Source organism: Dictyostelium discoideum (genome assembly GCF_000004695.1).
Source record: "Dictyostelium discoideum AX4 chromosome 4 chromosome, whole genome shotgun sequence".
Classification (NCBI taxonomy): Eukaryota; Evosea; class Eumycetozoa; order Dictyosteliales; family Dictyosteliaceae; genus Dictyostelium; species Dictyostelium discoideum.
The window spans coordinates 3,433,237-3,445,736 of NC_007090.3; the positions used below are offsets into that span (position 1 = coordinate 3,433,237).

A 12,500-nucleotide genomic window follows, 5' to 3' on the forward strand; every position below is an offset into this window, starting at 1 on the left:
TATATATAAAATGAATTCAAATTATGAAACAGCAGAATTAGAACAATTATTAAGTTTAAATGCACCATTAGAAAATGTTGAAGCAAGATGGCAAAGAAAAGCAAGACAAAATAATAGTAATACAAACAATAATAATGGTAATAATGGTGGTGATAGATTTATACCAAATAAAATGAATATAGATATTGGACATTTTAATCTTACTAAAGAAAATTCAAACCCAAATCCAAATGCAATAAATAATAATTCATCAACATCAACATCAACAACAGCAACATCGTCAACAACTAATAATATAGAATCAACACTTTATAAAGATACATTAGCAAATCAATTATTTGAGAGTAATAGTGGTGATTTAGAATCAAAGATTCTTTCATTTAAATCAAAAGCACCCGTTGGTAATGTATCATCATCAACCAATTCATTACGTGTACTCTATAGTCAAAATCAAGTTGGTAGTACACCAACCGACCAATCATTAAAGAAACAATTTCGTCAAATACCACAACAACCAGAACGTATATTGGATGCACCAGATATTGTCGATGATTATTATTTGAATCTACTCGATTGGAGTAGTCAAAATGTAATTGCAATTCCATTGGGTCAAACGGTTTACCTTTGGAATGCAACCACTAGTGAAATTCAAAGATTGTTTCAAGTGGAGCAACAAGACGATTATATTACATCACTTCAATGGACAAAAGATGGTAACTATTTAGCCGTTGGTACCAATAGTTGTACCATTCAATTATGGGATGTCGCTCATACCAAGAAGGTACGTGAACTTCGTGGTCACGCGGGTAGAGTTGGTGCTTTGGCATGGAATGATTATATTTTAAGTTCAGGTTCATCCGATACCAATATCTTCAATCATGATGTACGTGTACAAAATCATCATGTCTCAACATTGTCAGGTCATTCTCAAGAGGTTTGTGGTCTTAAATGGTCACATGATGGTGGCCAATTGGCTTCGGGTGGCAATGATAATATCATCAACATTTGGGATATCAATTCTGAGAACTTTGAAACACCAGCTCATACATTTGAACAACATACTGCTGCCGTTCGTGCATTGGCTTGGTGTCCTTTTCAACCAAATTTACTCGCTACAGGTGGTGGTGCTGCCGATCGTACCATTCGTTTTTGGAATACAATTACTGGTGTTTGCTTAAATACTGTCGATACAATGTCACAGGTTTGTTCTATTCAATGGTCAACTACCTATCGTGAATTGGTTTCAAGTCATGGTTACTCTCAAAATCAACTTTGTGTTTGGAAATATCCCTCAATGGTAAAATGTGCTGAACTCACTGGTCATACTTCAAGAGCTTTACACACTGCAATATCACCCGATGGTGAAACTGTAGTTTCTGCTTCTGCCGATGAAACTCTTCGTTTTTGGAGAGTATTTGAAAAAGAAAATAAACTTCCAACTGCTAATCGTAAATCAAAAGAAGTTTCTGATGGTTCAATGATGAGAAATATAAATTCTTTAATTCGTTAACATAGTATTAATACAAAAAAAAAAAAAAAAAAAAATATAATCAAAATCAAAATTATCAAAAAAAAAAAAAAAAAATCAAAAATTTGTATTATAAATATAGATTCAATGGTCGGTTCCAAGTGTACAGTTTTATCATTTTCTCCTCTTTCGAAATCCTCAATTTCAATTCCAAAAAAAAAAAAACAAAAAAAAAATTTATACATAAAAGGTTAATCTAGGAGATTTTCCATTTCTTAAATCAAAAAAAAAAAAAAAAAAAAAAAAAAAAAAAAAAAAACTTGGTTTCTTAAACTGGAAATAAAAAATAAAAATAAAAATAAAAATAAAAATAAAAATAAAAATAAAAAAAAAAGATAAAATAATAAAAACTTTAAAAAAAACAATTAATATCTAAAATATTTATTTTTAGATCAATTATAAAATCTGGATTTCCAAATTAATTAAAGTGAACTATTTTTGTAATGTTTTTTTTTTTATTTTAAAAATTGTTTTTTTTTTTTTTATGACACTTTTATTTTTTACTTTTTGTTTTTTTAAAATTTTTTCATTTTTTTAATTTTTTTTTTTTTTTTATTTTTCATTTTCATTAATTATATATTTGGGAAAATGAATCACAACAGAAACAATATAAATTTAAATAAAGTAATGGATGAAGAGAAAATGTTACAAAAATATCAACAATCATTCCTTAAGGGGTTAGTTCAAGGTGTAGCTTATGGTGTTGGTCTTGGTATATTTTCACTTTTTTGGAATAAATATTTTAGAAGGGTATTCGTTGAATATTTCAAAATACCCGCACACCTTTCAAATTAATAAAAACAAACCCTACCCACAATATTCGCAAACTTACCTCATTTGAATTAAATACGCATATTTATATGTTTATATATCCTTTTTATTTAAAAATATCAAACCAACCAATCAATTAACCAATTAACCAATTAACCCAATATATCACCTTTGTTCCAAATCAAAATTAATTAACGAAAAAAAAAAGACAAAGAATTAAAACAACATCAAAAGTTGTAACACAAATCAAAAAAAAAAAATAAATAGGTTGATTACAATTTTCTTAAAAAAAAAAAAAGGTTGTTTATATAATGTTTTTTTTTATTTATTAATTTTTAATTTTATTTTTTTATTTTGTAATGTACACCTTTTTCTTTTAAATATTCTATCTTTTTGCGATTGAAAAAAACACAATAAGTGTTAATTCGCCATGAAGTTGATTTTTTTTTTTTTTTTTTTTTTTTTTTTTTTTTTTTTTCTAAACAGAATGGAAATAACCATTCCATTAAAATGGTTTGAATCAATAAAAATGAATATTAATAAAGGGATTGGTTTTTTTTTTTTTTTTTTTGACTTTGTTTTTTGTTTTGTTGTTTTTTTTTTTTTTTTTTTTTTTTAGTTTTTAAAATAAATGGAAATAACCATTCCATTAAAATGGTTTGAATCAATAAAAAATGAATATTACATTCTATTGGATAGTTAGTTGATTTTCTTTTTTTTTTTTTCCTAGAAACCACCATATTCTGGACCATCAGTTGGTTTTGGAATAAGTCTGCTTGATTCAGTGTTAACGATTTGTTTCTTTGATTTTTTATAACTAACATATTTCCAAATTACACCAATACCAATTAAAACGATAGCAGCACTTCCAAAACTTACGATATATAACCATTTATTTGCAGAGCAACCAGAGGAACCAGAATTTGAGGAGAAAAACAATTGACAAGAATCTGGAGATATTGCACCATTTGTGCAGTATTTATCTTGTGGACAACTAAAAGGTGCAGCCATACCAGAGTTTGGACAATATGAACCATCTGGACATTTTATACAATCTTGAATTGAAGAACCACCAGAGTTTGGATTATATGAACCTGGACTACATTCAAGACAATAGGATTGACCTTGGAATGAGTTGAAAGTACCAGCAACGCAAAGTGAACAGAATGATGAGGGTTTGTATGAATAAGAGCCAACACCACATTCGACACATTTACCTTTGAATGAATAGGCACCAGGATCACATTGAACACATTCTGTATGGTCATCATTACTAGTGTAGCCTGCATCACATTCCAAACATTCACTTGATCTATTACCCAATGTTATTGAACCATCTGGACATGGTAAACATTCACTTGCACCGCTACTTGAAGTGGTGCCTTGAGTGCAACTAAGACATTCAGTGGATCCGATTGCATTTGAATAAGTACCTGCATCACATTGTTGACAGAATTTAGTCTCTACACACCCACCTTTAATACTACATTGTGAACATTCTGTAATTGATTCATTTGCAAAGAATCCTAAATCACATAATGTACAATCTTGATTTGGTGTTGGTGATGGAGTTGTTGTTGGTGTTGGTGATGGTGTTGGTGATGGTGTTGGTGATGGTGTTGGTGATGGGGTTGGTGATGGTGTTGGAGATTTAGTTGGTGACGGGGTTTCAGTTGGTTTGGGTGTTGGTTCTTCGCTGCTACTATTTTTGCTACTACTATTATTATCAGTGCTGCTATCTTCACTGCTACCTTTATGACCTTCGCTACCGCTACCTTTACTATCTTCACTTCCTTTACTATCCTCACCACTACTGCTACCTTTATGACCCTCACTACTGCTACCTTTATGATCCTCACTACTACTACCCTTATGATCCTCACTGCTACCTTTACTATCCTCACTGCTGCTCTTATGATCACTACTTCCTTTATTATCTTCGCTGCTACTGCTATTATGATGATGATTATCACTTGAGCTATTTGTTGAATTACCACCATTATTTTCATGTGATGAAGAGTTTGTTGGTTTTATACTACCACTACCACTACCACTACCCTCTGAATCTGATTTACCACCAGCACTATCACTATTGGTGTTAACTGGTAAATCTTTATTTAATCCATCATTTATTCTATTATTATTATTATTATTAATGTTATCCAATTCTGAAATTGATATTTTAATCTTTTTACCATGAACTAAAACTAAATTTATATATATATATATACATTTTTTTAAATTTATATTATATAACTTGTTAGAGTTTATTTTTATTTTATTTTAATAACTCTTCCCTCTAACCCTCTCTTCCTTTTCTTCTTTTTCTTGTTTTTAATTAATAATTTAAATACATACCATTGTTATCAATTGAATGGCTCAATAATAAAGATAAAAGTAAAGTAACAAATAGAATTTCTAAAAAATACTTCCTCATTCTATTTTAACTTTTTTTTTTTATTTTTTTTTTATATACATAAACTTTTATTCTTACAAATTTTTTTATTATTATTATTATTGTTTGTTTTGTTTTGTTGTATTTTATTTTGATTTGTTTTTTGTTTTGTTTTTTTTTTATTTTTTTATTATGAATTATTTTAATAAATAGATAATATTCGTATATTACTAGTGGTATGAAACAAAACGCATATATTACAATAATATTAAAAAAAAAAAAATAAAACAAAATAAAAAAAAAAAAAAACAAAAAAACTAAGAAAGATATTCACAAAACGTGAAAATTTAAAAAAATAAAAAAAAAAAAAAAAAAAAAAAGTTTGAGGAAAAAAAAAAAAAAAAAAAAAAAATAAAAAAAAAACAAAAAAAAAAAAAATAAAATTTAAAAAGTTTACTAGTTTTGTTTTTTATTTTTTATTTTTTTTTTTTTCTAGAAAATAATGCTATATTGTTATTTATTACTGTTTATATTTTTAAACTTATTATTATTTTTTTTCTTTGTTTATGATGTATTTTGTAAAAAAAAAAAAAAATAAAAAAAAAAAATAAATAAAAAAAAAAAAAAAACAATTTTTATTTTTTAAAAATATTATTAATAGAAAAAACACAATTTTTTTTTTTTCTGCTTCACACACCAACACCAAAACATAATACACACACCTCAATTGATTTATTATTATTTTTATTGTTTATAATTATTTCTTTCCAATTATTTTTCCTCAAACAATTTTTTATTATTATTTTTATTTTTTTTTTGTGTGTGAAAAAAAGAAATAATTTGTATTTTAATTCATTTTTTTTTTTGTTATAAAAAAAAATAATTATACGAATTTGGAAGAAAAAAAGAAATCGAAGTTTTAACAAAGTAAAAAAAAAATATTTCCAAAATAAAATAAAAAATTACCAAAAATATTCGAGTGTTAGACTTTTTATTGCACAAAGAAATGGAGAGGTTTTGATATTGATAAAATTCATCCAGTTATGGATATATATATATATATATATATATAAATAATATTCAAATTAAAATAAATTAATGGAAAAAATGAATATCCAAATAACTATTTTTTTTTTTTTTTTCCAAAATAAAATAAATTTAAACAAATTCTTACTTTTTTTATGATTTGTGATGAAGAATATTCTTACTTTCTTTTAAATATAATTCCTAAAAAATATAATTATTTCTTTTTTTTCTATTTTTTTTTTTTTTATTTACAACTAAGAAAATATTCAAAGAATTTTTTTTTTAATCAATTTTAATTCTTAAAATAAATGAGAAAAAAAAAAAAAAAAAAAAATTTAATTTTTCAACTTTATTTCACAAGATTTTTTTTTTTGTTTTTAATAACTGGCTTTTTTTCATAAGATTTTTTTTTTTTTTTCACTATATTTTTTAGAAATTAGAAACAAAATGGAAACAAATAATGAAATTTCCACAATTTTAGATTTATTCCCAAATTTAACAATTAAACAAGCAACAGATTGTTTAAAAACTTGTAATAATAATATTGAACAAACAATTAATTATTTAGTAGAGAATATTGATATTGTTACATCAGTAAATACAAAAGTTGGTAGTGGTAATATTAAAAGTACTGATGATATAATTAATAATTCAACAACCACAACAACAACATTTAAAACTGAAGAAGATATTGAAAATGAAAGATTATTTAAAGAATTTATGGAAAATGAATTAAAACAATCAGAAATTAAAAATTCAAGTAAAACTCATTTATGTATGGTTTGTTATTGTGAATTGCCAATAACCGATTTTTATATCCTAGATGAATGTAATCATAAATATTGTAATCTCTGTTTAAACACACATTATACAATGCAAGTACGTAGTGGATACAGTGACCTAAAATGCCCAATGCCAACATGCAGATACAAACCGACCTATGAAGAAGTCCAACATATTCTATCAAAAGATTATTTTGAAAAGTATGATAAAATCTTAGTAAATGTTCATTTAAATAAAGATAAAAACATTCGTTATTGTCCAGAAATCGATTGCGGTGCTGCAATTATCATGCCATCAGATAATAATAATTCAACAACTCAATCTGTAGAATGCTCAAATCAAGAATGTAAATCATCATATTGTTTAAATTGCAGAGAGCCATCGCATAGCGGTCTCACCTGTGAGCAATATGAAACTGCCAAATTAGAATTAGCAGAGTTAATGGAAATTGAAGAAAATCAAATGACCTTCAAGCAAAGATTAATGGAGTTATTCAGTCAAGGTGATGCAAATTCCATACTCTATGATAAAACTCCACCAAAAAGAGTAAGAAATAGACTTTTCTTTCTCGCCAAAAAATGGGGTAGATATGTCAATACCGATAGAATTCACGAATTACAAGTATCAGCATCAACTTTAAAATGGGTTCTTGAAAATACAAAAATATGTCCAACTTGTAAAATTATTATTGAAAAAATTGATGGTTGTAATAGTATGGATTGTGTTTGTGGTACAAACTTTTGTTTTGGTTGTGGTGTTAAAAGAACTGAACATACTGCCAAAAGATTCCCATGTTATGATCCATATTATTATGATTCTTATTAATAATAAAAAACAATTTTATTTTACAATATTATTAAAGTTTTATATAAAATTTTATTTATTTATTTATTTAATTATTTAATATTATATAATATTATTTTATTTATTTGTTATCACTTTTTTTTTTTTTTTTTTTTTTTTTTATATTTTGATTTAAATACCAACAATTGATTTTAAAAATATTGAAGATAAAATTTTACCCATTTTCTTTTTATTATCGGCTAATTGTATGAATGGATGTTTTAATAATTCTTGAGCAGAAGGACGTTTATGAGGATCCATTTGCAAACATTTATTGATGATATCGTGGAATTCATCACTCCATTTATGAGGATCTTCAAAGGGATCTTTAATACCTTCAGAGCCTACCATAAACATAGTTTTGATTGGATTTTTACGGAGTTTATTATTTCTATTTGCCAATTCCAATAAACAGATTGCAGTTGACCAAATATCACAAGTGTAACCATGTTGTTTTTGTTGAATCATCTCTGGTGGCATCCAAATTGGGGAACCACACATTCTGATACGTTCACCTTTGGAAAGGTTAGCACAAAGTCCGAAATCGATTAATTTAATCTCACCACTGGTGGTCATCATAATATTTTGAGATTTAAGATCACGATGCACCAATTGAATGCCATGTAAATAGGCTAGACCTTGTAAAACCTCCCTTGCAACATAAGCGATATTACTCTCTTGGAATGGATATTGATTGGAGGCCTCGGCCAATGTACCACCCTCCATAAACTCCATAGCAATCCAAACTTCATCATGAAGCATATGAGAATTATAGTAAGTGATAATGTTTGGATGATTCGTGAATTCCAATACTCGAATTTCCTTTACATTGAATTTCTTCTCCTTCTTTCTAACATGTGGTAACTTTTTAATGGCGATTCTAGATTTAGATTTATCCATATTGTTTCTCACTAAATATACAGTACCAAATCCACCCTTTCCAACCTTTTCCCTAAACGTATAAAGTTTCTTCATCTCATTTGTTGGTTTCTTACAAATTTGGTCAAATGGTCTCTTATAGAATGATTTTGCAACTACCATTTGTCCTGAACCTGCTGGATCCAATATCATTGGTGGTGTACAATTACCACAAACATTACCAACATTATAATATTTTGGTTTATCTGGTAAATTGGTTGGATCACTTGAATAAAATCTTTGCTTTGTATGAAAGTGTAATAATGATAATATAATTTCAAAATGTTCATCAACCGACTCTTGTTTAATATCCCATGTTTTAACCATAGTTTTATATTCATCTGGTAATGATTCAAAATTTGGTGAAATAATTGTTTTTGAATTTTTCATTCTATCTGATCCATCATCATAATTTTCAATTAATTCTTGATCCATTAAATTTGTAATTGGATTATGATTTTGATGTTGTGAATTTGGTTCATTTGAATTATTATTATTATTATTATTATTACTATTATTATTATTATTATTATTATTACCATTTTTACTACCATTACTACCATTACTTAAATCATTACCACCATCTGGTGATGTAGCATTTAATTCTGCAATTTGTTGTTTTTGTATCTTTTGAATTTGTTCCATATGATGTTTATATAATTCAGCTGGTGGTATATTCTTTAATGCTAATTGATGTTCTTTTTCTCTTTCTTCTCTTTCTTTTTCTTCTTTTGCTTCTCTAGCTTCTCTTTCTTTTTTACTTTCTTTCTTTTCTTTAATTTTTTCAACTTTTTCTTTATTATTATTATTATTACTACTTTCTTTATCCATTTTATTAAATAATTTTTTTAATAAACCAACTTTATTTTTTGGTTTAATTGATGTTGGTGATGTTATTCCTGATGAATTATTTTTAGATGTTGATTCAATTTGTTCACTATTATTTGAAGATGAAGTAGTTGTAGTTGTAGTAGTTGTAGTAGTAGTAGTTGGTGGTGTTGTTGTTTGTAAATTTGTAAAAGAAATATTATTTGAAAAAATTGTAGTTTTCCTCTTTGATGACATATTATTATAATAATAAGATGTTATATCATTTATTAATGTACAAGAATCAACTTTTTCAAAGTGTGAATGTTTTTTTGAAGTTCCAAAGAAATCATTATATCCAATTAAATCATGTGCTTGTGGTAATGAAAATAATTCATACTTTATAAAATAGATTGATGCTAAAACTAATCCAAAACAACATTCTTGAATTACAACTGGTTGTGTTGGTGTTCTACCTAATATTAATTGTGAATATTGTTCAAAACTTTTTGCAATTGATAATATATCTTCATCTGATTCAAATTCAATAATTTGATAAGAAAAATACTTTTTTTTTTTTTTAAAAAAAAAATAAAAATAAAAAAACAACTATTATTAGTATATATATAAATTTAAATTTTTTCAAAAATATTATTATTATTGTTATTATTATTACTTTTTGAGTTTTTTCATCAATTTCTAAATGTGGTTCGGGAAAACCTAAAATTCTAATTTTTTCATTTTCTTCAAATTTTAAATATTGATTTGACATTAATGCTCTGATATCACCAACATATAAACAACTATACAATTCACGTAATGGTGATAAAGCATCAGATAAACTTAATAATGGTAATGGTGTTATGTTTCCTTCTGATGGTGTATTCACTTCACTATTATTTGTAATTACACCACTACCACTAATATTCAATGATTTTAAACTTGTAATGCTATTACTTAATGTATTCAATTGTTCATTATTATTATTACTATTACTACCATTATTATTATTATTGTTGTTGTTGCTATTAGTTGTAGTATTATTATGACTACTTGCTACAGTAATTGTAATATTATTTAATGTACTATTATTATCCATTTTTTTTTTTTTTTTTTTATTATACAATTTTTTTTTTTTTTTTTTTTTTTTTATTTATTTTACACTAAATATAAATGAAATTATTAATAAAATGTATTATTTTAAAAAAAAATTTTTTTTTTTTTTCCCTCTTTCGTAAGAGTTTATTTAATAAATTATTAAATATAGAAATACAGTGGGAAGGTATTAAATACAGTGATGAAAAAAAAAATACAAAATTAATTTTTTTAATATATATTAAAATAATAATAATAAATTAAAAAAACAAATTATTATTTTTTTTTATTTTATTTTTTTTTTTTTTTTAATAAAATAAAATAAAATAATAACAATAATAAATTAAATTAAAAAAAAATGAAAATAAACTCTGAACAAAAAATATCAAAAAATGGTGTGTATTTAATATTGTACTACTGTGTATTTTTGTGCGTGTTTGTGTTGTGTTTGTTATATATGTGGTGTGTTATTGATTTATATAAATATAAATGTTTATATATATATATTAAATTAAATTAAAATATATATTAATAAATTAATTTTTTTTTTTTTTTTTTTTACTTTGTTTTGATTTGTTTTGGTTTGCTTTTATTTTTATTAAACTATTTTTATTTTTTATTTTTTTATTAAAATTATGAACCAACCAGAGACTATTTTTATTTTTTTTTTTTTTTTATTTTTTATTTTTTATTTTTAAATCGGTAAAATAATAACTGAAAAAGTGATTAATGTGAGATATTTTTAAAGTGTGGTGTGATTCGAGTGATTACTCTCTATCATTTAATAAAGTAATAAAAAAATTAATTAATTAAAAAAAAAAAAAAAAAAAATGTATAGAAATAAAAAAAAAAAAAATGATAATATTAAAAAAAAATAAAATAAAAAAATAATACAAAGTGAGTTTGTGTGAAGATTTTTTTTTTTTTTTTTTTTTTTTTTTTTTTTTTTTTTTAAAAATCCCCCTAAAAATAGAAATGTGGGTTTTTTTTTTTTTTTTTTTTTTTTTTTTTTTTTTTTTTTTTTTTTTTTTCTTTGAACTTAAATTTTGTGATTGAATGGTGCTATTGTTAATTATGATAAATATAAAAATATCTTTACTTTTTATTGTTAATTTTAATTTACTATTATTATTATTTTTTTTTTTATTATCATTTTTTTTTTTTTTTTTTGTTTAATTTTTTTTTTTTTAATATTTTTTTATTTTTTTTTTTTAATTTTACCTTTTATTACTGTTTTTTTTTTCCCTTAAATATTTTTTTCAATTTTAAAAAAATAAAAATTAAAACCAATCAATCGATGTTTTAGTTATAATTTGAGACCTAAATAATATTACAACTAAAAAATTGGTTGAAAGGCCCTTTGATAAGCCCCAAATTCTTTTGAAAGTTTGGTGGTTTTTAATTTTTTTTTAAAAAAAAAAAAAAAAAAAAAAAAAAAAATTTTTTGTTTTCCCCCTAAAAAAAAAAAAAAAAAAAAAAAAAAAAAATTAAAAAATTAATTAAAATAAAAAAAAGATATTTTATAAAATTTTTAAAAAAAAAAAACGTTAATCTCAGATTTGTGACCACTTTTTTTTCCTTTTAAAAAAAAAAAAAAAAAAAAAAAAAATTACTAAACAGTGTTTTGGGTTGAATAAAAAAAACTTTTCCTATTTTATTTCTTTTTTTTTTTTTTTTTTTTTTTTATACACATTTGGGCTTTCACTAATTATTATTACCATAATTAATATTATTGTTGTTGACAAAATTATTATTATTGTTATTATTATTATTATTATTATTACTATTATTTCTATTGTTATTTTTGTTGTTTCTACTATTGCTATTTCTATTACTGCTATTCCTGTTTACATTATTATTATTATTATTATTATTATTATAAATATTATTATTATTATTGAAATCATTTTGTCTTTTAATTTCAATTGATTCTAATTCTTTATAGAGTTCGTATTCTCTTGGTGTTAAAGAGGAGGGAGTTGGAATATCTATGACAAAGTTAACACGACAAGATCCAGTTTTTCCACCTTTTGAATCCTTAAAACCTAAATTTGGTATGGTTGTATAGTAGTTATCATGTTTATTATTTACATCTGAGAATGGTGGAATTGTGATACGATGTTGTTTACCATATATAGTGATGATATTTATAGATGCACCAAATATCGATTGAGTTACACCAATATGTGTATTGATAATAACATCATTTGAATTTGGAATTCTCATAAATTGATCACTGTTTTCAACTCTCATTATTGCTGTTATACGATATTCGTCCATTGTCGATTGATTGAAATTTACTGAAAATTCTAATTCTTGTTTCTCTTTATCTTT

General features: G+C 24.0%; 7 protein-coding genes across 7 annotated transcripts in view; 4 read left to right on the plus strand and 3 right to left on the minus strand.

The window, feature by feature from the left end:
- Nucleotides 1-10: 10 nt before the first annotated feature.
- On the plus strand, nucleotides 11-1,510 carry cdc20 (WD40 repeat-containing protein; the record flags this gene model as incomplete). The annotated part of the gene is made up of 1 exon (XM_633058.1): nucleotides 11-1,510. The coding sequence occupies one exon, from the start codon at nucleotides 11-13 to the stop codon at nucleotides 1,508-1,510; it is 1,500 nt and encodes a 499-aa protein (XP_638150.1).
- A 645-nt stretch (nucleotides 1,511-2,155) lies between these two features.
- On the plus strand, nucleotides 2,156-2,323 carry DDB_G0285603 (hypothetical protein; the record flags this gene model as incomplete). The annotated part of the gene is made up of 1 exon (XM_633059.2): nucleotides 2,156-2,323. One exon carries the CDS (start codon nucleotides 2,156-2,158, stop codon nucleotides 2,321-2,323), a length of 168 nt encoding a protein of 55 aa, XP_638151.2.
- Nucleotides 2,324-3,025: 702 nt separating this feature from the next.
- DDB_G0285761 (hypothetical protein) lies at nucleotides 3,026-4,736 on the minus strand (the record flags this gene model as incomplete). Its single annotated transcript, XM_633060.1, has 2 exons — nucleotides 3,026-4,506; nucleotides 4,658-4,736. The coding sequence occupies 2 exons, from the start codon at nucleotides 4,734-4,736 to the stop codon at nucleotides 3,026-3,028; spliced, it is 1,560 nt and encodes a 519-aa protein (XP_638152.1).
- A 1,431-nt stretch (nucleotides 4,737-6,167) lies between these two features.
- On the plus strand, nucleotides 6,168-7,328 carry DDB_G0285763 (hypothetical protein; the record flags this gene model as incomplete). Its single annotated transcript, XM_633061.1, has 1 exon — nucleotides 6,168-7,328. The coding sequence occupies one exon, from the start codon at nucleotides 6,168-6,170 to the stop codon at nucleotides 7,326-7,328; it is 1,161 nt and encodes a 386-aa protein (XP_638153.1).
- A 150-nt stretch (nucleotides 7,329-7,478) lies between these two features.
- mkcA (protein serine/threonine kinase) lies at nucleotides 7,479-10,170 on the minus strand (the record flags this gene model as incomplete). The annotated part of the gene is made up of 2 exons (XM_633062.1): nucleotides 7,479-9,638; nucleotides 9,748-10,170. The coding sequence occupies 2 exons, from the start codon at nucleotides 10,168-10,170 to the stop codon at nucleotides 7,479-7,481; spliced, it is 2,583 nt and encodes an 860-aa protein (XP_638154.1).
- A 74-nt stretch (nucleotides 10,171-10,244) lies between these two features.
- On the plus strand, nucleotides 10,245-10,430 carry DDB_G0285727 (hypothetical protein; the record flags this gene model as incomplete). The annotated part of the gene is made up of 2 exons (XM_633063.1): nucleotides 10,245-10,305; nucleotides 10,339-10,430. 2 exons carry the CDS (start codon nucleotides 10,245-10,247, stop codon nucleotides 10,428-10,430), a joined length of 153 nt encoding a protein of 50 aa, XP_638155.1.
- A 1,440-nt stretch (nucleotides 10,431-11,870) lies between these two features.
- The window catches only part of DDB_G0285765 (DNAJ heat shock N-terminal domain-containing protein), a gene marked incomplete at both ends in the record, with an annotated part of 2,346 nt that continues 1,716 nt past the window's right edge, over nucleotides 11,871-12,500 (minus strand). The window contains one exon of the mRNA XM_633064.2: nucleotides 11,871-12,500. This exon is cut by the window's right edge and continues 1,716 nt beyond it. Coding sequence (XP_638156.2) covers nucleotides 11,871-12,500 — 630 coding nt within the window.